The sequence below is a fragment of the Miniopterus schreibersii genome, assembly GCF_964146895.1.
Source record: "Miniopterus schreibersii genome assembly, chromosome: 1".
NCBI classification, from domain to species: domain Eukaryota; kingdom Metazoa; phylum Chordata; class Mammalia; order Chiroptera; family Miniopteridae; genus Miniopterus; species Miniopterus schreibersii.
In genome coordinates, this window is record NC_138101.1 from 140,053,336 (window position 1) to 140,078,852 (window position 25,517).

General features: G+C 39.7%; 1 protein-coding gene across 8 annotated transcripts in view; it reads right to left on the reverse strand.

Annotated features, from left to right (window-relative positions):
• The window catches only part of MEIS2 (Meis homeobox 2), a 197,506-nt gene that overhangs the window by 35,012 nt on the left and 136,977 nt on the right, over positions 1-25,517 (reverse strand). For all 8 annotated transcript variants that reach the window (XM_081158518.1, XM_081158520.1, XM_081158519.1 and 5 more), the window contains exon 9: positions 23,289-23,365. In XM_081158518.1, coding sequence (XP_081014644.1) covers positions 23,289-23,365 — 77 coding nt within the window. The remainder of the gene's footprint in view (positions 1-23,288; positions 23,366-25,517) is intronic.

Below are 25,517 nucleotides of genomic sequence, written 5' to 3' on the forward strand. Positions count from 1 at the left end.
GCGCGGTCTGAGGGGCTGTGATGTGGGGGAGTCTATAAAGCAGGGACACAGAAATAAGCGGCATGAGGGAGCAAGGGAACTGTTTCAAAGGGCGGCTCACAGGGGGCCAGCAGAGAATCAGGAGGAAGGTAAGAGTGGGCAGAGGGAAAGAAGGAGCTGAAGGGTCTGACTGGGAAATACGGGAAAGGAAAAAAGAAACTATACATAGATGAGATGATCATAAAATAACGCCTATACATCATTTACTCTAATGCTCAGACCTTATTAATTTTGGAAAGAAAATGTTCTCTACCATTTCAAGAGCCCGGCCTGAGTTCTTCAGATGGGTTGCTTCTTCTCCCCAGCATCTTGATGGCAACACCTTCTTCCTTTCCACATACAGGGTGTCCCCCAAATGTATACTCACTCTAACAGCTGCAAGCTCAATTTTGAAAATGGAATGTATTTTAATAAACACTGCCTTTGTAATTATTCAGAGTGTGTGTCTACATTATTTTGGGGGGACATCCTTACATATATATATACACACACACGCATATGTACATAAATATATATATCTTTAAGAAATCTGAGCCAGGCCAGGCGTGGCTCAGTGGTTGAGCATCGACCTAGGATCCAGGAGATCGAGGTTCGATTCCCGGTCAGGGCACATGCCGGGGTTGTGGGCTCGATCCCCAGCAGGGGGCTCGCAGGAGGCCGATCAATGACTCTCATCATTGATGTTTCTATTTCTCTTTCTCCCTCTCCCTCTCTGAAATCAATAAAGATATACTTTAAAAAGAAAGAAAGAAATCTGAGAGTGAGAGGGATAAAGGAAAGGCCCAACATATTTTAATGTAAGAAACAATGGGCGATGGAGTGACCAGGAGACTCTCAGGAACGTAATGTTAACTTAATCTCTGAAAATAATACCTGTTCTCTTCTTTAAATGTGTTAAGATGCTTGTGATAAGTCACTTTCTCTATATTTAGAAGCCTGCAATAGATCCTGTCAGCTGTTTATACCTCAATGGTATACATTATAAAACTCAGGTATTTAATTTTAAGTATTAGATAAATAGCATAGATGAACAGAGGCTTAGAAAATCTTTAAAAAAAAAAAAAAAACTTTTGAAAAAAATCTTTAGAGCTGGCCAGAATTTCTGGTTTTCATGACCATTCTGCCATGAAACCAACACTGGAATTCAGAAGCCACTGAGTACTCAAATTATTGGAGACATTTCTTTGCCTTTGTGTGTGTGTGTGTGTGTGTGCCTCTGTAAATTATTCCATCATCAAAAGCATTAAAAACCTTATGAAAAATAAAAATCATACATAACAGTGTGAGCAATTATTTGCAGAAAAGATGTTGGAAAATTCATTACAGCCCGTCTCTATGCTACCTGTTAATTAACCATATTTATTAATCTCTTGCCATCTGCAGAAAAATATACAAGGTTCTTCCAAGAATAAAAAGAAAATAAAAATGTGATGCCACAAACATGAAAACAACAATAATTATGAGAGGAATTTGGGGAACTCCTCCCAAGTGAGAACCATAGTTCTCACAACAATATACTCAATTGAGGGCATTATTGCAATTTGACAGATGGGGAAACTGAGGCTTCAAATTCAGGTTCAAACTGTTAGTTAATAGTGAGACGAGATGCAAACTCAGATCCTCCTTGTTCCAAAATCTGTCCTTTCTACTGTAACTCGCTGCCCCTCCACAAGAAGTGACTTAGAAGAAGTACCAATTACTCCCTGTGTGTGCCCACAAACCAAGGTAATATCCTGGACTCTTCTAGATGAAGCCACACAGTTAGATAATATACATGAAGTACTTAAAAACGTTTTAAAGAAAGGTATGATTTCAACGTAGTCAATACTGTCGTGCTTGGCTTAGTCAGAACTAACCTAGAACGGCCTCGTACATCTTTCCACCAAGGGCAACTCCATTCTACATGGCCGAGGACTGCCCATCAGCCCCGGGGAGCTCTGAGAAAGCGAGGGGCACTGCTGATAAAGGCGATCAAAGAAGAAAGGGACTCACAGCTTACGTCTAAATGATCACAGATCATTCCAGGGCCAACATTAATAACAAAAACAAATAATAATTAATTTAATTATGTCTGTCTGTCTTCCTCAGTACACCGGAAATTCTATGAGGGCAAGGATTATGTCTCTTTGGTCTGCCAATATCTCTCTAGCACCCAGCACTATAAATATCTACTATCTGACAAACTGCCCAAATATTCATACCAGTGCAAAAAAAACAGATTCAGAAACCTCTCAAAGACATTTTACTTACACATGTCTCATTCTTATCAACATCTGAATTTCAGTGTAGTGAGTCAATGGGATGGGAGAGGGAATGGAGGAAGCAGGAATGGGTGGAGGCCGAGAGAGCCCTCTTCCAAAAGGCAAGAAATACAAACCCTGGCTGTGGTAGTTTGCTCTGACCTGCTTTCTCCCCCAAGTGCATGGGGGGGGGGGGGAGGATATGTTCTGATGAAATTCAGAAGGGGCTATTGTGTAGGCTTTTGTGAGTATGAGTATGGCTAGGACTCTGCATAATTATAACACTGAACTTTAGGGAAAATATACTCCAACTTCTGAGAAATGAATGTAAAGATTTTATACCTTTGTTATTTACATTTGATTCTGAACTTAAAGCTCCATGAGGGCAGAGGATCTGTTTGTCTTACTCTTGAATACATCTTGTCTAGCACAGTTCCTAGCACCATGATAGGTACTTGGACAATAGTAGGTGCGCAATAAACGTTTGTCAGCAGATTTAATGTGTGGTTTTGAAGGAAACAGCAAATTGAATCCCATAATTTTATTTTATGTGGCTAATTTAGAATAAGTTTGGATTTAGTAAACATATACCAATTGATGATTGAGATATTTGAACAGATTACTGGCTGGAAGGAAGAAGCTAGTTGGGGATTAAAATTTATCTACAGACAACAGACCACAGAAATAACCAGAGTTCATTACACAAGGAATTGTTCTATGAAACACTTAGAGACATCCAGAAATAAAAAAGAACTACCAAAGCACCAAAGAGCTCCTGGGGTCACCTGGCAATGTTACCGAGGCCGCTGAGGATCACTAAGTCACGAGGAAAGCCACAACCAAAGGCCCTCCTATTAAGCACATGAGACTGACAGCCAGGCTAATGAGATGCAGACATATAATGCATTTTATTCATTATCACGCATTTCCCATTCTCCTGTCCTCGAGTGTCTAGGTTTTCTATACATTGTGCTCTGTTTTGTTTCTGAGGTTACATGTAGCACATTTAAAAGTAGCCCAGCAAAATAATTTTTAACTTGTTTCTGGAATCATAAAAAGAAATTATAAAAAGTTTGCCAAAATATTGAGGCTGCTAAGGAAGAGGAAGGAGAAGAGTAATCATGGATTAAGTCAATCACTTTAAATGTAAATATTTACCTGCTGTTCATGTATGTTCATCACATACATGTACATCTTTCTATTAGTACAAACATGGGTATGTTTATTCTTAACATTACAGAGCATGTGAAGTATGTAAGTGAAATTAGATCCTTCCTTGTAGGTTTGATATTGTTTTTATTACCCAGTTCCCACCACCATGAACTAAATTATGTGGTTCCATGTTGCCTGTTATCCGACCGGCAATTGCGGGCATCAGAACCGCAGTAAGCGGTTTGCGTTGCACTCCTGAGTACCCACATTTTTTTCTGCATTGGTTCAGCCAATTCTTAATGACTATGTATAAAAACATTTCTAGGAATTTTCTTTTCACTAGTTTTGATAGATTCCCTGACTCTGTTCCAATAAAGGGAATATAACTCATCTTAGTTAAAGTAATTGTCGCGAAGGACAGTCAAATGATTAAAATTTGTCATCAGGCAAGAGAAGAGAGTAGGAAAAAACCTTATAACAGCAAACTCAATATATCACAGGGCAGACAAACAAACAGTTAACATATTGAAAAATAAATGCTGCTTTGTACAGAACAGCACAGCCTCGAAGGGTGTACTGTACCTGAGACCAGCACTTCAGGAAAATAAAGAACTTTTGTTACAAAAGCATTTCTTTCACTAGAAATTAAAATCAGAGCACAGCTTTCCTGTTGTAATTTTTAAAACATCAAATGGAATAAAGCAGTTTACTTAAAATAAGGTCAGCATGGGCTTTATAATATAAAACAAAATCAAAAGAATGTTGCCACTTGCTTTCTAGAAGCCACAAGGCACTTCTATTTCGTGAGGCCCTGTGACATTCAGTGACACATTTGCAATGACAATGACAACAAGGAAAGTGCTCCAGAAACCAGAAAAATGCATTTGGAGCTGGGCCTATGCATCACAGGACAGGATCAATCTTCCTAATTAACGGCAAATTAGCAATCCCAAAATGAGCGGCGGGATCAACCTGTCTTCACTGGCCAAGAATCATGCTAAGGATAGAGCTTCCTTTAAGTGCCTCTAAATTACATTTACGCCCGTATAAAGTAACATTCTTTTAATCTAATACTACATTAGTGTCACTGTTCTTAAAGTTATTACACCGTTTAAAATTTCTATAGATAGGTGGACAGATAAACAAATTAGCAGACAGATATGCAGATAATCAGACATTTCACAAAGCAGGGCTCCAAGGTGGTCACAAATCATTGAGAGGCAGTGTACAAGGCACTTATTAGCATAAAGCTCCCCAAAGACGAAAAGTTTATGTTGAATAGTGATATTCTTTAAGTCCTAATGGCTATTTAGACATGTACTATATATATATTTTTAACACACTGTGATAAACATTAAGAAAAAAAGAGAATAATTATAGCTAAAGCAGACTTAATGGCTAATGACTGAAAAAGCATTTTGCTAAAACTGATGTGCTGTTGGGTGGTGCCATTTCCGTTTATTAACCCATTCAATATCCAAAATGTGTCAGGCGTCGATGAGAGCTGCCGGCCTGCCCGGCTCTGAGGGAGTCAATCACAGCAGGACTGCTCAGGCCTCTGCAGTGGCCCTGAGGTACCGCCCAGAGCAGCCCAAAAGGTATGGTTCATAAGTTTTATGAATTTAACATCTAATGAAATGAGAGCCATCTGTTACCATTTAAAAAATTCAATTAATTTAAAATCCAACCACCAACCAAAGGAGGAATAGTGATTATGGGTGTTTTCCCTTAGATTAGTTAACATATTTCCTGCAAACTTATTAGAGTAGATGTCTCTTTGTTGTTGTTTGCTTTTGCTCATTTGTCTTTGGGTTTAAACATTCGAGGGTCCACGGAAGGGGCTGAGGAGTGTAGATAAAACCGTGTTTGTGTGTGCGCACCTTCTTGGGGGCTCCAGGGGTTTCAGTGTGCTTGGTGGAGACCCAGCTGGGTTAGAACTAGCATATTACAGCCCATTGCTGAAGGGGGAGAACACTTCGAGGTTCAGGTGGCTTAGGAGCCCAAAGCGAAGGAGAAAGACACTCAGTTCTATTACTCGGCAGAGATTATTTAAATTAGGACAAGTTTACTCTTCCAAAGATTAAACCTTGACCAAGGGACAAAGTCATTAAAATACATTACAACTCTGAAGACCATTATTTGGACATGAAATAGCAAACTATTTATCTTTGGATCCCCTTTGCCATCACTACCAACAATAGCTATTCTAAAGGTGTTGACCTGAGAGAGGCAAGACAGTCTGTTTTATTGCAGAGTGAGTCTTGAAGTTGGGATCTTACTTGGCTCCAACCTGGGCTACTTGTGAACATTAGGTAGTTAGCTGGAGCTCACTCATGAACAGATAGGAACACTGTCCAAGCATCAGAGCAATTCTGTTTTCCCTGGGTCTTGTGGTTTAGAAAAAAACTTTAAAAATTAGATGGATGTCCCAGGACCACAACTGGCAAGAATAGGCCCCTTATATATATAAGGTTGAGTGCGAATGTAACCAGTCACCAAAGAAGGGCATCGGCATCCATACCATGCCATTCTTCTCTATTCCTCCATCGGGCCATCTTGCTATTCTCACATGACCTGCTCGGTTGAGAGATCAGTTTTAGCAACCGATATCTCAAAAAGACACAATCCTTTTAATGAAACTCAGACTTGAGTCCCAAGAATTCCTTGTCCTTAAGCATTTGTGTGTGGGGAGCAGGTAGGAGTGGTCAGAGGTAGGAAGGAAGGAAGAAATTTGCAGACATTAATCTTCAATTTACTCATAAGAGATCAACAAGGAAATCCTACAACCTGTGAATATGAAGTCTCACATTTTGACATGGCAACTGAGTATCCCAATGTTCCTGTTTGATTCTACTCATGTGACTTTCCAAAAACTCCTGGAAAAATCACGTCAACTTATGCCTCAGTTTACTTCTCTGTAAGAACGAAGAATAGCTGACTCACAAGGGTGTTAGGAAACTAATTATTGTTGGTAAATACTCTTATGATTGGTGCTATATAGGTGGTGATTACTATTAAATGGTTATCACTGTCACCTCCGTCTAAAGTCAACCTGTCTCTAACATTTCTTTTATTTTCCAAACTTCCTGTTTTCAATGTTATCAAATGTTTGGCAGCGATGTATATCACATAAATGCATTAGGGCATAAAAGCTAACATTTTCTTTTAATTTTAACAATGTACATACCATTGGCAAAGAATATTGAAAGAAATACAATGCGTAAGTAGATTTTACACCACATTAGAGCTGTCCAATTTCTCATGTTTAAAATTTTTCTGCATGACTAGAGCCAGGAAGAAATACATGCCAGCATAATTATATGAACAGTTGAAATTTAAACATATTGAAAAGGAGAAGAGAACATGTCCACCCATTTGTTTTGTTTCCCCCCCCCCCATAACAATCCCAAAGATGAGTAATTTCTTTTCACAGAGTCAAGCTGAAGGCACAAAGCTTTAACATTCAAAGGAGGGAAGTAAAGGGGAAAGGAGCTTTTTTAAGTACTGTGCAAATCAATACACACAAAAAATCTCAAGATGATAGTTTAATTAAAATGTGCACAAGGCAATTCATCAGCCTCTTCCCTTGGTGTACTAGCCTCTAGAATTTGCCTTCTGCTTTCTGATCCCTGATGGTTTTAACTCGAAGGCATTTAAAATATCTTTCAACCGGCACCTTTCCACTTAGCTTACATTCCTTGTTTTTCTTTATAAACAAGAAATTGTACTGGCTTTGTGATGTTTGTTATGCTTCATGCTTTTTCATCTCCTGTATGAGCTTTGCCTGGCATGAAATGCTGTCATGCAGAGAAATTTACCTGAGAGCTAAAGAGAGAGAGAGAGAAAAAAAAATCTTCCAAGTATATTTGGTTACAAGTTCATAGCCAGTTAAATCACTGGCAATTTTATGCTACTGGTTATTTCAATTTAAATGTTTGTAAAAGTACATATAAAAATAAAATAACCACTCCCACAGTCATCAACATGAAAAATCTGCTTGGATTGATTAGCATATACTGTAACTTGCTTTAAACTACCATGTAGGAATGGTAATATTATTCAATTCCTATTACATAGTGTGCTAGGGATACCTTGGCAGCGACATAAAGCTACTGAACTCTTGGCTCCTTAATAGTTTGACTCCCATTGTAATTGCTTTGTTCGCTGGCTGCCCTGGGCCTTCATAATTGTTAGAGTCCAAGGTCACAGATCCAATATGGTAGGTAGTGGCTCCCACTCTTAGCTGGTTGTTTAGCTTTAATGGTAGTTTTGTTTCAGTATCATCTTTTTCAGATCCAGAAACTCTTTTCATTAAATAATTCAGTTAAGTGCCCTACGATGTTTTTGTTCAACATTCCCCCCTCCACCTCCCCATATAGTTTTCAGTTCAAAAGCCCCCACCAACAAATTTAGCCGAAAGTCAAATCCAAAGTGAATGTTTTAAATACTTCTTGAGATTCCTTAAATATGTTATTTTTTTTTTCTTAAAAATTACATATACCCATTTAGGTGGATTATAAATATTTTATTTAATAAAATTTACTTAAAACCTGATATAAGAATCTCAATTTTTAGTGTCTCACTAATTCATTTTTCACAATATTCCTAAGTGCAACATAATAATAGTAATAAAGGAGAGCTTTACTTTTTTTAAAACCAAGGTTATGATTCTATGAAATTACATAGACAAGAAAGGAATCTAACTATATGACCAAGATACATCATTTTATGCTTTTTTTTTTCTTTTTGAGATAATTAAATCATTGACATAAAAGGGTTTGGAGGCAGGGTGGCAAAACAGAAACAGTTCTGGACCAGGGGGCTGGGTTTGTCAACTTTGGACTTTACTCTCATTTGTTGTATGGCCCTGTGAAACTCATTTCCCTCTCTACACCTCAATTTTTTATTATTTGTATTTTTTTGTAAAATGGAGAGTATTAGGTTAGATTGTTTATAAGGCCCTTTCCATTTGTATCTTATTTCATTTAAATTATCCAATTTCCATTACCCAAATTATCAATTAAATGCTTTACTTTATTATCAACTGTTCAGAATGGACAGGAATATTCTCTTATATTTTAAATTTCCCATTACCTCCAAATGAAGTATTAGTACCACTAACCAGTTTTTACTACTCAGACAGACAAAACCCCTTAGCAACATCTTTTGACACAGACACTAAATCACCATTCACCACGCATGACTTTTTTCAACAACTATCTTCCGCGACCGGGCACCCAGACCTGGGAGAGCAAACAGACCACAGCTTCGGCCCTCAAGGAGTAGGAGGTGCATTCTTTGAATAGGGCAAACTTTCCCTCAGTTAGTCTTACAGTTTCTATAAAGTTGATGGCCAACAACTGTCTCCTTTCCCGAGCACAGGCTTATGGAAGAGAGAGTACAACCGAATCCTGGAAGGCACATGCTCCTGGGAGCCACGTGAGGGATCTATTATGAAATTTAGCTCCACTGTAATTATAACTTCATTGACTGTGTTTGATACTGCATTTAAATGCTCCCCTTTAAAGAAAGATTTAAGAGTCACAAAATAACATATTCTCATAAACCACTCAACCTGTCATATTATCCCTTTTTATTATGAATGCCCAGTTTTCTAAGAAATTGTAGTATTTCCATGTATTACTCCAAATATACAGTCAAGACTGGATGGATAACAAGGATGATTCATTCACTGCATTCAAGGGGAAAAGATAATTGTTTCGGAAAATTTTCAAACTCACTGGAAAGTACATTTGTTTGGGATTCTAGGGCTCATCTGTATTAGTGATACCCACTGAGAAAACTGGACAAGGAATATTCTTATTTTGGAAAGAATTCTTGACAGAAGTGAACCCTAAAATAGAACATCTCAGTATAAATGATGAATGCAGGAAAGAGACTGTTAGGAAATAAGAAGGTTTTTCAGTGTGAAACTGACTTTAGAGACTAGAGAGCTTTAAAAGCAAACTACTTCTTAAAGGAGTGTGGCAGGGGGTGGGGGGCAGTGACCATCGAGTGGGGACTTGCTAATTAAATTGTGTTTTAAGGTCAGATGTGATGGTGGGGCTACCACACAAACGTCCCACTGATTGAAATACTTAAATAGCATAGTTATAGCTACTCATAGATTCCGACTTCATTTCTCCCTTACTGTGTAGTCAGGAAGTGACAAAAGAAATAATTAGCTCCCCAAATCTCTGTCTGGTCAGTTTAGACAACCTCGACAAATGAGGGTGACTACTTGGGTAGGGAAATCATCTGATCTCACTGTCTCATTGACTCCAAATTCAAGGGCTTTTTGTGAAATGGTACATGTAACACAGACTTGGGGTTTGCTCTCTTAAAATAGGGGCGTCTACCTGGCAGAAAGGGATTTAAGAAACAGCTTATCAAAATGATCAAGATAAGGCACCGTGCATAGCCTCGACATAAAAGCTAAGTAAGATGTACTTTGCATAAGATGGCATTTCATTTTTCTCTAGTGTTGCCTTTAAAAGTTTGTAAATCGCTATGAAAGTGACAACCCAAAAGTGCATGAATGGTCACTGTGGAAGTAGTTACTTTAGAGCCGAGCTCACCCCACAGTGAGAGGCCCTCATCTTCCCGGTCAGATCAACAGCGCACTAGCGGGAAGATCGCTTTTGTGTTGCTGCGGACCTGTCGGGGAACAGGAGGCCCGGGAACTTCACAGGGAGAACTCACGATGCCACTCCGCACTCTTAGAGATGTGCAACCTTCTCGACTATGGAACGTTGTGGAATGTCTACTGAAGTCCAAACTTCTAGGGCATAAAAAATTTAGCCCTTTGTCATCCTATCTCAACGTGGAAGAAGAAAGATGTCCTTTGTTACTTTGCCTACTGGTCCATTTTTATGAAGAACTTTGTGCTTTAAATAGATGTCAGACTTTTTTTTCTTCACTCCAATTGGCAATTTTTAATTATGGATTGAAATCTCGTTTCCTACAGCCTTGTGCCTCAGGACTCTCCCATATGGCCATATACGGTGTTGTCCTTTTCAGAATCCCCTCTACATAACAGTAGTCGGTGAGGACCTGCCCCTAAGTCCCTCAGCTCGTCCCCATGCCCCGTGTCACCAAGGCCTCCTCTCTTTCTGGACACACGCTCATCTGCTCCCAGGGCCTTGAATAACATCTGTACCCTCAGACCTACCTTTCCTTCCCCTTGCGCGGTCCCACAGCGTTTCCTGTTATTCTGACCTCTTCCCCTACCGGGCTCATCTCTATTTTATGCTATCTATTGTGAAAACAAGATCATCTTCCCAGAGAAAGCCCCGGGCCCCACTCAAATCTGCTGTCCTTGTGGAAAGAATCCTCAAGCCCTCGCTCCCCAAGGCACAGAGCCCAGAGTTGTCGAAGTTTCTTTTTCTACTCTCACCCCACGCTGAATTAGTCACCAGATCCTGCCACATTTTTTAACAATAGAGACAAAGTCAGTTCCTTTGTCGTCATTTTAATGGCTAAATCTCTGATTCAGGTTCTGTTTAAGTCACCTGTAGTCTACTGTGACTGGTCTCTCTCCCTCTCTCCTAATCAACTCAAAATACAATTGTTCAAGTCGTTTTCATCTCACTAGCTTGGACTAGATTTTTTTTTTTTTTTTCAGTTCACAAGCTTAGAATCATAAAATAATAGAATTTTAAAGATGAAAGGACCTTAAAAATCGCCCAGTCCCCATTCTTTTACAGATGAGGGAGTATATACTAAATTGCTCAAGATCATCCAAATTGTCTGAGCTGGACTCAGACCCAAGCTGCCGCCGTCCCGGTCAGTTCCCACAGTGCATGGCCCTTTGTGAGGACTGAACCTTCCTCCTCGGCGTTCTGGGGTGTCTGTCTCTCTCAGGGTGCCTCACACACTTGCAAATTTCTCTTTCTCTAGTCGGGGAGAGCTGGTTGCCGCCCAGGCTCCTTCACTCAATTTCCCCACTTTCATGGTCTCTCATACTATTTCTATCTAACTACTAAAACACTTCCTTCCTCTGATTCAAAATGAAATTCAAATGTAATCTCCTCCAAAAAATGGCATGCTAGTGGTCACCCTCTCACCTCAGTACTCAGCTTTCCTGTATATTTTCTTCCCCAGCTTTTTCTCTAGCTTATTTGAATTCAATTCAACAAGAAGTTATGAAGACCTACTGAGAGCTAAGCACTGTGCTTCTGTATAATCCCTTCGTCTCTAAAAAGGCAGAAAGGAAAAAAAGCTAATCCAGAAATTATTTCAAGCCAATAACTAGCTTGGGAACATAGCCCCAAATGAGGGCTCTCATTCATAAAAACCTAATTTTACTCTGTTGTGATTCCTAGAAAAATCATTTTCTCTATCAGGTAATGGAAGGGTTTCTTGGAAGCGCTCATATTATTTTTTCTTTGTTAACGATTTGCTGGTATTATTGGGAAAATCATATCATCCTCATGAACTGCCAGTTTTCTCTAGAAATTTTACCTGTTTTTTTCTCAGAACAGATACAATTCATTATAATACACTGCAAGGGACTGCCCACAACGGCGTAATAAAATTGTGTCATTAGAAGTACTATTTAGAATTAGTGAACTACTGCCTCGGGCCGGGAATATTTTTATTGTATAAAGATTTCCTCTTGTAATGGAATCTGACTTACTCATACCTAAAATTCCGAATTCGCTTCCTTACCAACCTGACGGGGAATTGGCAGGCATTGTTTATTTAGGGTGTGAGATAAAAAGTTTTCCTTCTGAGACCAAATTATTGGCCACTCTTTAATTAACCTAGTAGATGATGAATTGCGACCACAGGATATGAGTTCCTGCTGATATTCCAAAAACACGACACACTCACATTGTAACTAATGTTCAGATCTCCAGGGATGCAGCATCCTGAAATGTTCCCCTAAATGAGAGCTATGGAGTACTCGTTACCACAGTGGAACCAAAGTATGGGTTTGACTTATCTGCACAGCTTTGGAAATGGGGCATTTTTTTAGTCTGTGGGTTATGGCCCCATTTCCAGAAAAATCTATCTGAGCCTAATGTAACCTAGCAAATCTTTCAAATGAAATAGTCTTGAGGGAGGCGAGTTGTCATTTTCTGACACATTATTTAGGGCTCAGCTCAGGTTTCATTCTTTTTTCTTTCCCCACTTAAACCCCCTGTTCATTCTCCATGAAGGCCATTTTCTAATTAAGGAAAATGAAATTTGTAATGTGTGGAAGGGAGACATGACCTCCCCTGTGAGCCAGTCTCGCTCCTCCCCGCACACCATTAAAAAATAGAATCCAAGGGTGGTTGTTTTTTTAATTGGTATCACTTTGTCTTTAGTGCAAAACACATGGCAATAATTTAGTGAACTTCAGTGTTTCTCTTGTGGCAAATTGATAGCATAATTTTATTATGAGTGGAACAATGACTTCTGGGAGCAGAGAGATTCTCTCAGAACTACACATAACTCGGTTGACTAAATGTAATACTTGGGGAAGGTAATGAAAACAGAGCCGAGGCTCAGCAAGGCTAGAAGATTTCAGTTTCTTGCTCCTGTCAAAAGGCTACTCAATAAATCATACCTGAAGCTTATTTAATGTCAGAAGCTAGTAAGCTGACAAAGTGCATTGGGGTGCTCACCTCAGAAAAGGCCCAGAGTCATGTGATCTCTGGTCCCTGGACCCGGTGGGGTCATATAATCCATCTATGGATTTTAATAAGTAACCTATTACGTTCCCTTTGGTGCTAATTATTTTACACTTCACTTGTTTCCTGTTTACTGACACTGCTTTAGTAATTTCATTATGAAAAAATTACGACGGAAGTCCACCCGTATGACTTTCACTACTCTGTTCTGCAGGGAGTTTCTACTTTCCTCTCCCATTCCTCCTCTACACCAGCCCAGTGCACCAAACACACCCCTGAAGCTCTGGATCCATGGGAACATCACGGGATAACAGGAAACCTGCATGTTTAGCAAAGCGAAGGGCCACACTGAGTCACACAGATCCAAGACTAGCAGGATTTACGAACTCCCAGCTAAGAAGGTATTTGATATGTACCCTATCGAACTCTAGGCTTCAGGTGACAAAGGAAACAAAACCTGCTGGGACCAAATTCCATTGTGCTACTTTGTACACTCCTTCATGAAGAGGAAGTTTTGCTCATGGGCATTTGAAAATACCCCGGCGTCCTTTCCACTGCACTGACAATAAAGCAATGAGAATCACATCCACAGTTTTAAAAAACAACACACACCACTTTGCCCAGTGAAGTCCTTCAATATATACAATACTTATATTCAATACATTACTTATATTCAACACAATAGCCTAATCATCAGACTGACTGCTGGGTACTTTTTTGAATTTTAGAAAATAATATTCGGAGACAAAGAAAGCTGTCCCGTGTTTCATAATTTTTATGTGAAATGATAGATCCAAGACCTAGGTTTAAAATAGATGACAGTTTAATCTTGAAATTAACAAAACGTCACCATCAGACAGGTGAAAGTATGCAGATATCTGTGAGAATTTCTATGAAGGAGATTTATCAATCAATAACGAAAAAAGGAATCATCTGGCAGTCATGCTTATGACAGACACTTAGTAAGGAATGGCCTGGTCCTTTCTCAAGAATTGTGCTAAACCTTTAAGTCAAGACCATTAAAGAGATTTTTCACCTGTGGGCTTTGAGGCAGATTTGAATCCAGATCTTTGGGGATTAATCCACTGTCTCTAGCACTCCTTTAGTAATTACTGCTAAAGTTTTTGCTTATCTAAAGGCTTTAAGGAAGTTTGGAACTCAAGAGGTCGACATTAAACAGCCTGAAACCTCAGCTCACAGGGACTTATCTAAAAGATAAGCTGTATCTAAAGACAGACGGGAAATCTCATATCTTTCAATGTTTACCTTGCAAGGGAAAAAGAGAAAGAACTTTGCATGTGTTGCAACCAGAGTGCAGAATTAACTATTTGGGATGAGGGCAGGGAGTTAGCTGCAAATCTGTATTAAATGATCAGTCAGGAAAATGAACACACAACAACCCCAAATCTATGGGACACAGCGAAAGCAGTCTTGAGAGGGGAGTTCATAGCACTGCAGGCCTACCTCAAAAAGCTAGAAAAATTTTTATTTAACTATCTTACCCTACAACCTAAAGAATCAGAAAGCTCCCCTATGAAGTCATCTAGACCAGGGCTTTTGTTTGTGAGAGTTTTTTTATTTATTACTGCTTCAATTTCATCAGTTGTTATTGGCCTATTCAGGTTTTCTGATTCTTCCTGATTCAGTTTTACATGATCTCACTTACATGTGGAATCTAATAAACAAAATAGACTGAGGAACAAAATAGGTCCAGAGACATAGACACATGGAACAGACTGACGATTCTCAGTGGGAAGGTGGGGGTGTGGGTGTGGGTGGGGAGAGATTAATCAGAATTTCTAAGCATATATGCATAACCCACGGACAGGGGCAGAGACAATGGTGTGGTGAAGGCCTGGGGGGGGGGATGGATGTGGGGTGGAGGGGGCCAATGAAGGGAAAAAAGGGGGATATCTGTAATACTTTCAACAATAAAGATAAATTAAAAAAAAACAACTCCATGGATCATAAAAGCCATTTCAATAGTGAAAGATATTGATAACAGCTAAACTTGCATATGCGAAAAGTAAACATTTAAATGGTAAAGGTGACTGCTCTAAGATAAGGAAGAAAGAGTTTTGGCAATAAAATTAAAAGTTAATACCAAAATAAATAAATAAATAATCAGTCAGCAACAGTGACTCTGATTCATGCACAAAAACTGAGGTTTTCCGTTATCATAATGAAACAAGGAAGCAGAAAAAAAATGTGAAGAAAGCAAAATTTAAAAAAACACACACACCAGTCAGTCTCTGTATTTTTCTACCCAAGTTTCTAATAATTTTGTGCATAAAAAACCAGTTTTCCTTTTTCCAGAATAGAGGAAATAGTTCTGAGTGTCATGAATTGGCGAGAATTTCTGAGATAAGCACTGGGAGGTGCCACCTCGCCAACGCTGGCTCTCTAATTCTTAAAAAATCCAACACAATGAAAACAACAGCAAAGAAAACAAAACAAGTCCTTAAGATCAAGAGGTTAATAGGACCTACATCTACTCATTAACAGAGCAGATTCTCAATTAAGTAATTTTTGGAAAGCTGCTTTCTCTCTAGTGACTGACTGCAGGAATGAATGAGTGAGGTGAATGAAGCTCTGGTCTAAACACTATTCATAAAGTACTTATTTCTCTCAGAGTACATTTTTGGAATAAATTAAAAAAAACAGTCGATGCTGTGGCTAAAGGAAAATGTGAAGAAAAATAACTTACTGGAAAAGGTACCAATGTGGTAAAAATGACTGAGAATTAAGAACCAAGCTGTAGCCACCAAGACTCTTATTTTTACGAGTAACAATTGTAGGGAAAGAAAACAACATGGTACCGATATATTCTGATCTATCCTTTTACCTTCCTTTTAATAGCTTCTAATTTAAGGACTCTGTTTAAACTTTGCATTTATAAACCCCTTTCCATTTTCTGTATTCTAGGAATAAGTTATGGGATAATCTGAAAATTCCTTTTTTTTAAATGTTTTTTAAAAATACAGTTTTAAAAAAATACCGCTTCGCCCACCTGTGACTGAAGTTAGAAAATACTTAAAGTAATCTGTTGCTATAGGATAATGTTGTAATATTTTTAGTGAATAATCTTCACTTTTTTCCTTTTTAAAAATAAGTAAATAGCAAGTCAGTAACACCCTACTTTAAAGCATGCAACCCACTGAAATATAGACTTTTGTTTCTGTGTTACTTTGAGAAACCATGTAGATCATGCCAATGGAGATGGATAAAGGACTTACTCGAGCGAACCTTGTCTCTCTTCCAAATACTGGCCTAATGAAGTGCAGAAGTAGGTAGAGCCTGGTGCCTGACGCAGGACTAGTCTGTGGAGTTCATTGTCTTTATCAATGAAAGAGAGGAGGCTAATTCTAAAACTTCGAATATCCAAAATAGCCTGCATTTTGGGCCAAAGTTCTCTCCATATTTAGAGAATTTTGAAAAATGCTAACTTTCAGCATGAGAAATGTTACCTTCAAAAAAGTTCTCATTTAAATATTTTCTTTAAGGGGCATTTTTGGAACTGCTTCAGGAACTTGTTGCATTCCTTTTTTTGTTGTTTTGTGTTTTCTCTGTAGCACTGTACTTTCCTCTAAATGAGGACTTTTTTTCTTCCCTTATTGGCATTCCAACCCAGCAAAGAAATATGCATCCTGAGATAATGCTGCCAGCTTGCTATGAAAACCATATTTCATTCTTTCTTTGCAGAGCGAGAGGGAAAAGCACAAAGGAGCTGGTATAATTGAATGTAAAGGATTGCGGTGAACCTCCCCTTTGAGTAACTCGCTGGCATCCCCTTCCTTTCTCTCTCCCTCTACTCCCTTTGTTTAACACAGCTGCTTGCCCAAATTTGGACTGAATCTCAATTTCTGGAATGGTCCTCCCACCTCTACAGGGTAGAAGGTGTCTAGGAATGCTGATGTGACATGGCAATGGGCTGGAGGCACAGCTGCCTGGGTGCAATAAATATCCCCATTTTTCAGATCATTGGGGGAAGTTCACGAATCTGCTTCGAAAAGTGAAAACATGGTGACGGTCCCTCTTTTTCAAAATTGGTATGTCATGTGTTAATGCCCTGATCACCCTCAGTTGCCTCTGCTGTAGACAGAGCAAAATGAAATCCATTTAAATTTCAGGGCAACCCCTCTGGTTAAACGTTAATCATGCGTGCATTTCTTTTCACGTCTTTTAGTCTCTCTTCCCACCTCCTTTTGGTTTTCCTCTTGGACATAATTGCAGGGCCCTAAGAAATGACAACATGACCATGGAGACAGAGTGATGGGAACCTGTGTGGAGGTGGAAAGAGCCTGGAAACCCCACTGCTGACACTGACTCGGTTCTTTCCACCCCATGAGTTACTGTCGGTAAGAACACACTCAGCTGCAGCAGAAGACTTCATGGGGACTGCCGGCCCCGCACCCCCCCTGGTGTCTCTGCCTCTTTCCGTGGTCCTGGTTTTTCTGGCATAAAGTGCCGTGGGAGAGGGAAGCATGTCACCTCCAGCTCCCCAAAAGGGAGTTCACAAGCAGGCTTGTTTGTACTCATTTCCTCAGCATCGGCAGCTTCAGCACATTCAAGGCTGACAATGAACCTGGCAAATCTGACTTAAGATTCAAATGGATTTTTATTCATCAACATAGATGTCACTTGGAAATAATCACCAAAGACGGCAGCTATGTGTTTAATAAATGGCCGAGGTGGAAACTGCTGAGCAGAAAGGATATTCAGTCCAGCAGGCATGTTCCCTTTAGGTTTATCTCGACTCCACCTCCCTGGTTTATCACTCTCTCCTTCAATCCTTTCTCTCTTGAGATAAAAGTGTCCAGCTGTCTCCGTACCTCATTTAGATTTCCTGCACTACTGGCCAATTATTCCATACGTTTACTACAAAATTATTTCACTCGATCCCCAGCTTACTCTTGATGTCCTAATACTACGTGTTTCCCAGTGCCTGCTCTCCTCGCAGTGCAATGTCAACATACAAGCCTTTGAACAGACTTTTCTGTGCCTTAAAGAGGTGTCACCTCTCTTCCCGCTTACCCAGCCTCCTACGAATTAGGCTTCAAATTGGGCTCGGGGACTCACCGACATGGGGCCTGACCTTGACCCCTGTCTCGAAACCCACCTAGAACACTATTATTACCCTTCAAGTGTGAGCAGCAAAGAAAAGCACCTGGGCTCCCAAATTTATCCAGACTGATGGATTCCTAAGAAAGATTGCTTTCCCTAGGCTACCACTCTGTCCCTGTCCAAACCTGAGTCAGGCCGGGAAGTTCTTCTCACAATACCCCCTTTTATTTCCAGAGTGCTTTTAACCTACAGCATGTTTCGCACACAAATTCTTTTGTTCTCCACATCATTCCGTTTCCACATAAGAAAACCAGTCACCTGGGTAGTTAATGAGCCTTCCGAAGCGGGGAGGGAAGAAGGCTCGAAAGAGAAACTGATTCCCAAGGTAACTCTGCGGGCACAGTGCCTTAGCCCCCACGGAACAAGCTCCTATACATTCTAGAAAAATTCATCAACGTGGCCAAACTGAAGCTGGTAAAACAAAACTCTGCCTTTCCGTGAGGCAGCTCTACAAAGTGGAGGTCTGATTATTAAAAGCTATTAGACCTAAAGAGAGTGTTGTAAGACCATTGATGAAAAGGTGGAGCAAACAGGACGCAGACATTTAATATCTTTAGTTCGAGGGGCCATACAAGGACATTTAATCTACTACACAAAGGAAGTCTCTGAACTACCTTCAACTGGAGAGTTCTTTGAAATTTAAGTTTCATGCATTTTTATTTGGGGCCCTGGAGACAGCCTATCAAGAAAGTAAGTCCTTTATTCCAAGTATACCTGTATTCTGTCAATAAGTCACCCTGTGGATTTCGCTTGTTGGCATGTAGATAGGATATAATTACTGCGGTGACATGAGTTTTATAATTAACCTGGAAGTAGGAACTTAAAAGTTACATGAGAACATGGAAATGTCATTATTTTTCTCATAGTACTTTTAGTTTAAGGGATTTTAATTGTCAGAGTTAAACTTTGCCATATTTCAATGATTACTATTGTCAAAGATGTACAAATGTATCCAAACAAATTATTCAAACAAGAACTTCCTCATTAAAAAAAAAAATTTTTTAAGTCTTTTGTCAGTGAATGCTATAAGCATGCCTCCTGAGGAAATACCAGAGCATTTACACCTCAAACTTTCCTTCAAAATGTCTATCTTCCACAGCTTTTTGAAACCAACTACCTCCTAGGACTCCCTAATCTTACCTCCCTGGCATCAAAGAACTACAAAAAAAAAATCATCTGAGAAACTACAAAAGTCTATCTTTGTTTAATACAGAAACCATGCACAGTAAGTTGTCTCCTCCAGAATTTTATTCCCCTTAAATGTCTATTTGCCCTTGAACAAAATCTCCATTCTAGTCTGCAAGCTATTTAATGACTTCCTTATTGATATTATTGTATGAAATAATCATATTTCTCTCTCATTTTTACAATTACTTATTTTTAACTACTTTAACAATAGCATCTATTGTGTGTTCCAGCACTGTGCTGAATAGTTAGCATGCAGCATTTCTTGAAGTCTTACAGATATATAGGTTTTATATGATTACTGTCCCCATTAAGGCTTAAAGCAGTTAAGTGAGAAGGTAAAACATCTGACGAATGGTGGACCCAGAATTTTAACACCACAGGGTCTGGTGCTAGTGTCTAAGTGCTTATTTACCATGCTCTATTACCCTTCAAGTTTTAATGAAGATTCAGCCACATCACACCAGGTTTGCTTCTCCATCATGAAGAGGTTAGTTGTTCAGATTGAAGAGACACATTCCTTTCCTTGCTTTTCTTCTCTCCTAATACACGCACTTCGGTTGTTTCACAGCTGATTCGACTGTCCACCAGCTAACCAGCATAGAAAGCCGGTCTTAATCCTTGTGATTCGTTTTAGAAGTTAAATGCCTACATTGAAGACCTGGATATCATTTTTTTAAGGGTCTTAATTAGAGACTGATTATTTATGGACTTGTGAGGCTACCCATAGGAAAAAAATGGCTTTGTGTCATCAACTCTGCTCTTTTCCTGAAATCACATGTTGATTTGGTGTATGACCACTTTTATGCATACTCCTTACTGTAAATACAGTGGGAAAGCCCATTAAGATACTTTCTAACATTGACTGCTAAGATAAAACACTCTGTAATTCCCTTAATTATCTCCTGAACTTCCTTTTTGCTTATTTGTTCTAAAATTACTGGCTGGTCTTAACATCTCTGTTTTTATTGCTTATTGCTCTCGTCAAGTGTCCGGAGCCACGTTCTATTGCTTGTTACTATAGACGTTACTTTACAGTGCCACTTAGCTGCCCGACCTCGCTTGGCCTTTCTAGTTTAAGAGGTAAAAGAGAAGCAGGACTGCAACAGGAAGTCTTTCACGGTTTTCTGGTCTCTGTGCCTCCAGACTCTTCTACTTCTTTGGGCACCTGCCTCACAGCACCCGAGCCTGAGTCCCGGCCTCAATCAGAGAAGTGGGTCTTATTTCCCAGTAGAGGTGAGTGACTGAGGCAGAGGAACAGCTCCCTGGTGCCTGTGTGTTTTTGCTGAGAGCTCTCAGGGCTTGGAGAAATAGTTCATAGTCCACTCTTCTCATGTCTCTTAGTCGTCACTTGGCACTTAAGTACAGCGATTATGAAGCCTTTTGAAATTACACTGGAAGGGCTTTCTCTGTTTCGAAGCTGACTTCATCAAGGCTTTGGACAGTTTCAAGATGTGCGAAAGTAGCTGCTGTTCTCTTTTAAATTTCTTTCTGAAAGCCCCAGAAATTCAGTCCCGGTGTGAAGTTCTTGGTAGTCTTTTAGGGCTATTCACTGCACTGTGCTTATGAGTCACACCTTATTATCAAAGTTACCGTAGCTGGTAACTAAGATTTGGACCTTGGGGCAGGATTAGAGGGTTTTCCAGAAGCAAGTGTGAAAATTAGGAAGATGGAATTATTTTGCAGAGAGAGGTAGGTGTCAACGTTTATGCCATATTATGGAAAGCATCTCCGTGCAGCAGACTGGCACATCCTAACCCTTGGCATTCTGCGGCAAATAACAGAGAAACAAGAATCCTAAACTGTCAGGCCGACAGAACTCCTGTACATGCCCAGGGGCTCAGAGGAATTCAGAAAACAAGGATCTCTTTCCAGGTTCCCGCCAGGTGTCTAACTGTGAGAAATGCTCATTTTTAGACACAGGATTTTTGCCTCTCACTCTTCTAATGTAATGGCTATATCAAAAAAGCACAGGAAACGGCCGAAACAGAACAGCCCTTTCAAAAAGAGCAAGATCAAAAGTCAAGGTCAAAGATCAACATAGAAATACTTCATTTCTCCCCCAAATCCCACCATAACCTCCCTCACCTTGTTCTAAATTGACAAACATTGTGATTCTCAAGCAACATTAACTTCATCAAGGACCATCGTATACAAAGGGGCCTGGTTTGGTAATCAGCATGTTATCAAATAATGTGCAGGGCAAGTAAGTCTCCTATAGGTAACACAGAATGTATTTCTCTTATTGTTTTAGACCACTGATAGCTTGTGCTAGGAACATAAATGAAAAAATATATGTTGAGATATATGTATCTACACTACGAGGCTCCTATCAACGTATAATCACATATACATCCATGTCTGGAGATTACAGCCTTTATTCCAAGTGTTTGGTCTAAAGGGTATCTTTAAATGTACATAGCTCCAATCTTTAGGAGAAAATTAAAGTGAATTCAAGTCTGTATTGTCTATCCGTTCTTTCTGCCTTTCTTTTCAGGTTAGCAGTTTATTTCTGCATTAATCACCCTGACAGAAGCAAGGCAACTCAATTTTCTGCTTCTGTAGGTAGGCACATCACTTTCCGTACAGCACTAGGCATGAAAAGGGCTGCAGCTAAGCTTTGGTTACTGGTGTAATTGAAATGCTATCCACACTATAGGGTGCATTAAAGTCAGATAACGGCAGTTCCTGTGGCCAATTTAAGTAGCTTGACTTCCCTGGGAAAAAAAAAAATTGCCTGACAGATAAGGCAGACAAACTGGCTAATTCTCCAAGCATGTCTCTCATTGTGATCCTAGAAAAATGAGAAAAAAATGAATCACAGAACCACAAAATCAATTGACCCTCGGGTAGCTCATCAGGCAGCGAGCCTGATAAACCTAAAAGCTTTGTTAATGTCTGCCTGCCTGTGTCCCACAGATAGAGCACTTTGTAAATGAACCTGCTTTGATAAATATATTAAGGAAAGCTGTGAATAAAGGCAGAGACTTCTCATTTGTAAATACAACCTCTGCTACATGGAATTAGAATGATAAAATGGAGTTCCATGTAATTAAGTTTGTATAAGGCCTGAAATCCGTGCAAATACTTTCCCTGAATTTTGAAAGAGAACTGTCAGTTCAATTAATCTGAACATCACCCCAAGAATGTACTGAACAAAATTAAGCTGCTGATAAAGCCTGGGCCAGTATTTTGATAAGTAATTCCTATATCATTTCCTGGCCACTGTGATCATTTTATTTAATCCTATGCCCCTCCTTTTCCTCAGTTACCCTCTAAGCCACATACAAAGGGGGACGGTCCATGCACCTCCACAGGAGCAATCTGCCAAATCACAAAGCTCAGAATGGGAAAAATTTTTTTTCCTGTGTTAAAACCAAATTAGGGTAAATACATTTCTCTTAGCATATATATATATATATATATATATACATATATATATATATATACACACACATATACATACATATATATAGAGAGAGAGCAGGCATCTATACATCACCCCTCAAAGCCCAGACAAAAGAAACCTTCCCAGCACTGATAATTCCATACGAGGGCTGCTCAGGAAATAACCCCAAACACACACACACACACACACACAATTTTCAACAAGAATGACTTGAACCGAATTTGTGGTTCAATTAGAGAATTGTAAAGCATCAGAGGTGGGAAACGTGAGGGGGAGAGGAAGAGCAAGGGAGGGGCAAAGAGAGGGAGAGGGGAAACGAAGAGGGACCCATCTTTCAAAAACCATTGACCTAGTTACCTTTTCCTCTCCCTACACACCACTTTCCCACCTCAGGGTAGAAACACAGAAGTTATCCTCCTCAATTTCATCAGTTTCAGAAACAAACAAAGAAAAGAAAACAATTATTTAGAAATCTCATTTTAGCCACGGGAGAAAGACATTGATTTTCGGGTCACTCACCAGTTGTTTACTTGGAGAATTGTAAGTCCTGTGTCTTGCGCTAACTGTTTCTTCTGCTCTTCGGAAGGGTACGGATGCTAATGAAAAAACAAACGTTTTAAAAGATGTATCAGAAGTCAAGAAAGAGTCACTTACTTCTAAGAATGAAACCACCGTTGGTGATTTCTTTAGTCTACGGCTTGATTTTCCTCATCGCTTTTTTTTTTTAATCAGGTGTGGAGAATGTGGGACAGGGATCCAGAAACCACCACTGGCAGCCCCCGGTTCCCGCCACACTCGGGGGGGTCAGCAGTGAAAACGAGGTGCTTCAGCTGGTGAGCTCCTGCCATCGGTCAGGGGTGGCCAGCACCCCTCTGATGATGTCAGAGTTCTGATGATCGACGGTCACGTCAGTTACACGAAGGGAACTAGTTTCGGGCCCGTTTAACTTTGCTTCCTAGAAAACCGATGGAAGGCCCTCACTCTATGTTATCTTTGCGAGATGGCTCAATATAATCATTATTTCTCAGTTAATCTGAGGTTACTGACAGTCAAAGTTTGGAAAGTGAGATAATATATAATCACAACAATTCTTGGAAGCCATGGCAACCGATTCGATAACAGTAGAGTTTACTGACAGTGTTTCTGTTCACTCCTGTGAGGGACAGTGGGAGATTCTTTCATTTTCACTGGTTACTGCTCTGGGTTAAATGGGTCACACACAATGACCACACATCAAAAGGAGCCAATTATGTGCAATGTTTCATATAGAAATTTTACATTTTACCCTTAAGTATGGCAATGAGAGAATAAAGCCATAGGTTTTAGTATTTTTTAATTCTTTACTTTTCATCACAATTCACCAACATTTATAGCAAACCATTCAAACCACTTTCTCCTGCCATTCTGAAACCAAGGACTGTTATTTTAGAACCATACATGTACTTTGAGACACTGTAATGGTGTGTACATAATTCTAAAACATGGCTGTTAGGTCCCTGCTCTAAATTCCCTGGTTTTCTTAAACAGAAAAGTAAACTTTCATCCAGCATGTCAAAGTGGTTCATAAACGAGAAAGCCTTTGGTAATAAATATTTCCCATCAATATTGTGAAAGGGTGACATTGGGGACAACAGAGTATTCCATTCGGAGCATTCTAATCACTTCAGTGTTTCAGAGAGAATGTTTCCCAATCATCTAAGATTTTATTCTTCAGGTATTTCATCTTCCGTAATAGCGTGCATTATCCAAAATGTGTGCAATTACTTATTAGCAAACCCAAATGCCAGTAGGTTAAACAAAATCCCCTCTATGGCAAAAGGGGTTAACTAGATCTGTATTAATATAGAAGCCAGGCTTTTAATATTCTGCAAATGTTAACAAAGAAAGATGATAATGTTGAGTTAATATGGGTTAAGCATAAAATGAAAATAAATTTTTCTGATTGTGAGGTGTTGACACTTTTTTGGCGAGGGCCTCCAGCCCGTTCCTGAAAGCTGTGTAATTACAGAAGGCTTTTCCCCTCCTTCCCCCTCCTGCTTCGAGCCTACCCACATTAGTAATGACCCCTTCACTGCTTCAAAAACCACTAATGGTCTTCAGCACGGGCAAGAAAAATGAACAGGATAAATTGGAATCCACAGTCGGTAATTTGCATCCTATGAGGCTGCTTTGGCCACTCACACTCATTCCTGGCCATCAATCGTGGCCTGTCAGGTGCTGTACTCTGCCACCATGACAAATACTCCTCCTAACACTCTGATTCGTCCAAACAATGTAATTGTCCTCTATTCTCCTTTTGGTAATGGAGATAATGAATGACTGCACAAACAAGCAGGATTGCTCATCACAGACGCTGGGGTGGCTTCAAACTGGAAAAGGCTAGGGTACAAATTTTAATTGACTGAAAACACAGGTTGGGGCACAAATGACACCACCACCACCAACAAAAAAAATCTCCCAATCCTTCTTGCCCTGGGTTTTCCTGCCAAATGCAAGGGAGGAGCACCTTGTGACTACCGGCCCCTCAAAGATTTTGAAAGCCTAGGTTTATAGGTTATTTGCCCAATGGAAATAAATTTCTGCAAACGGCAGAAGTAGAATGAGGACTTGTCACATGAGCTCTGCATTGGAACTGTCGTCCGGTGTGCTGTTTCTCTACGTCGTGTTTTCATTTTTGTGTGTTTAGTCTTGCTCACTGTTGTGATGCATCTGCCCAAGACCTGACAAAATGTGGGCTGTGGTGTGTGT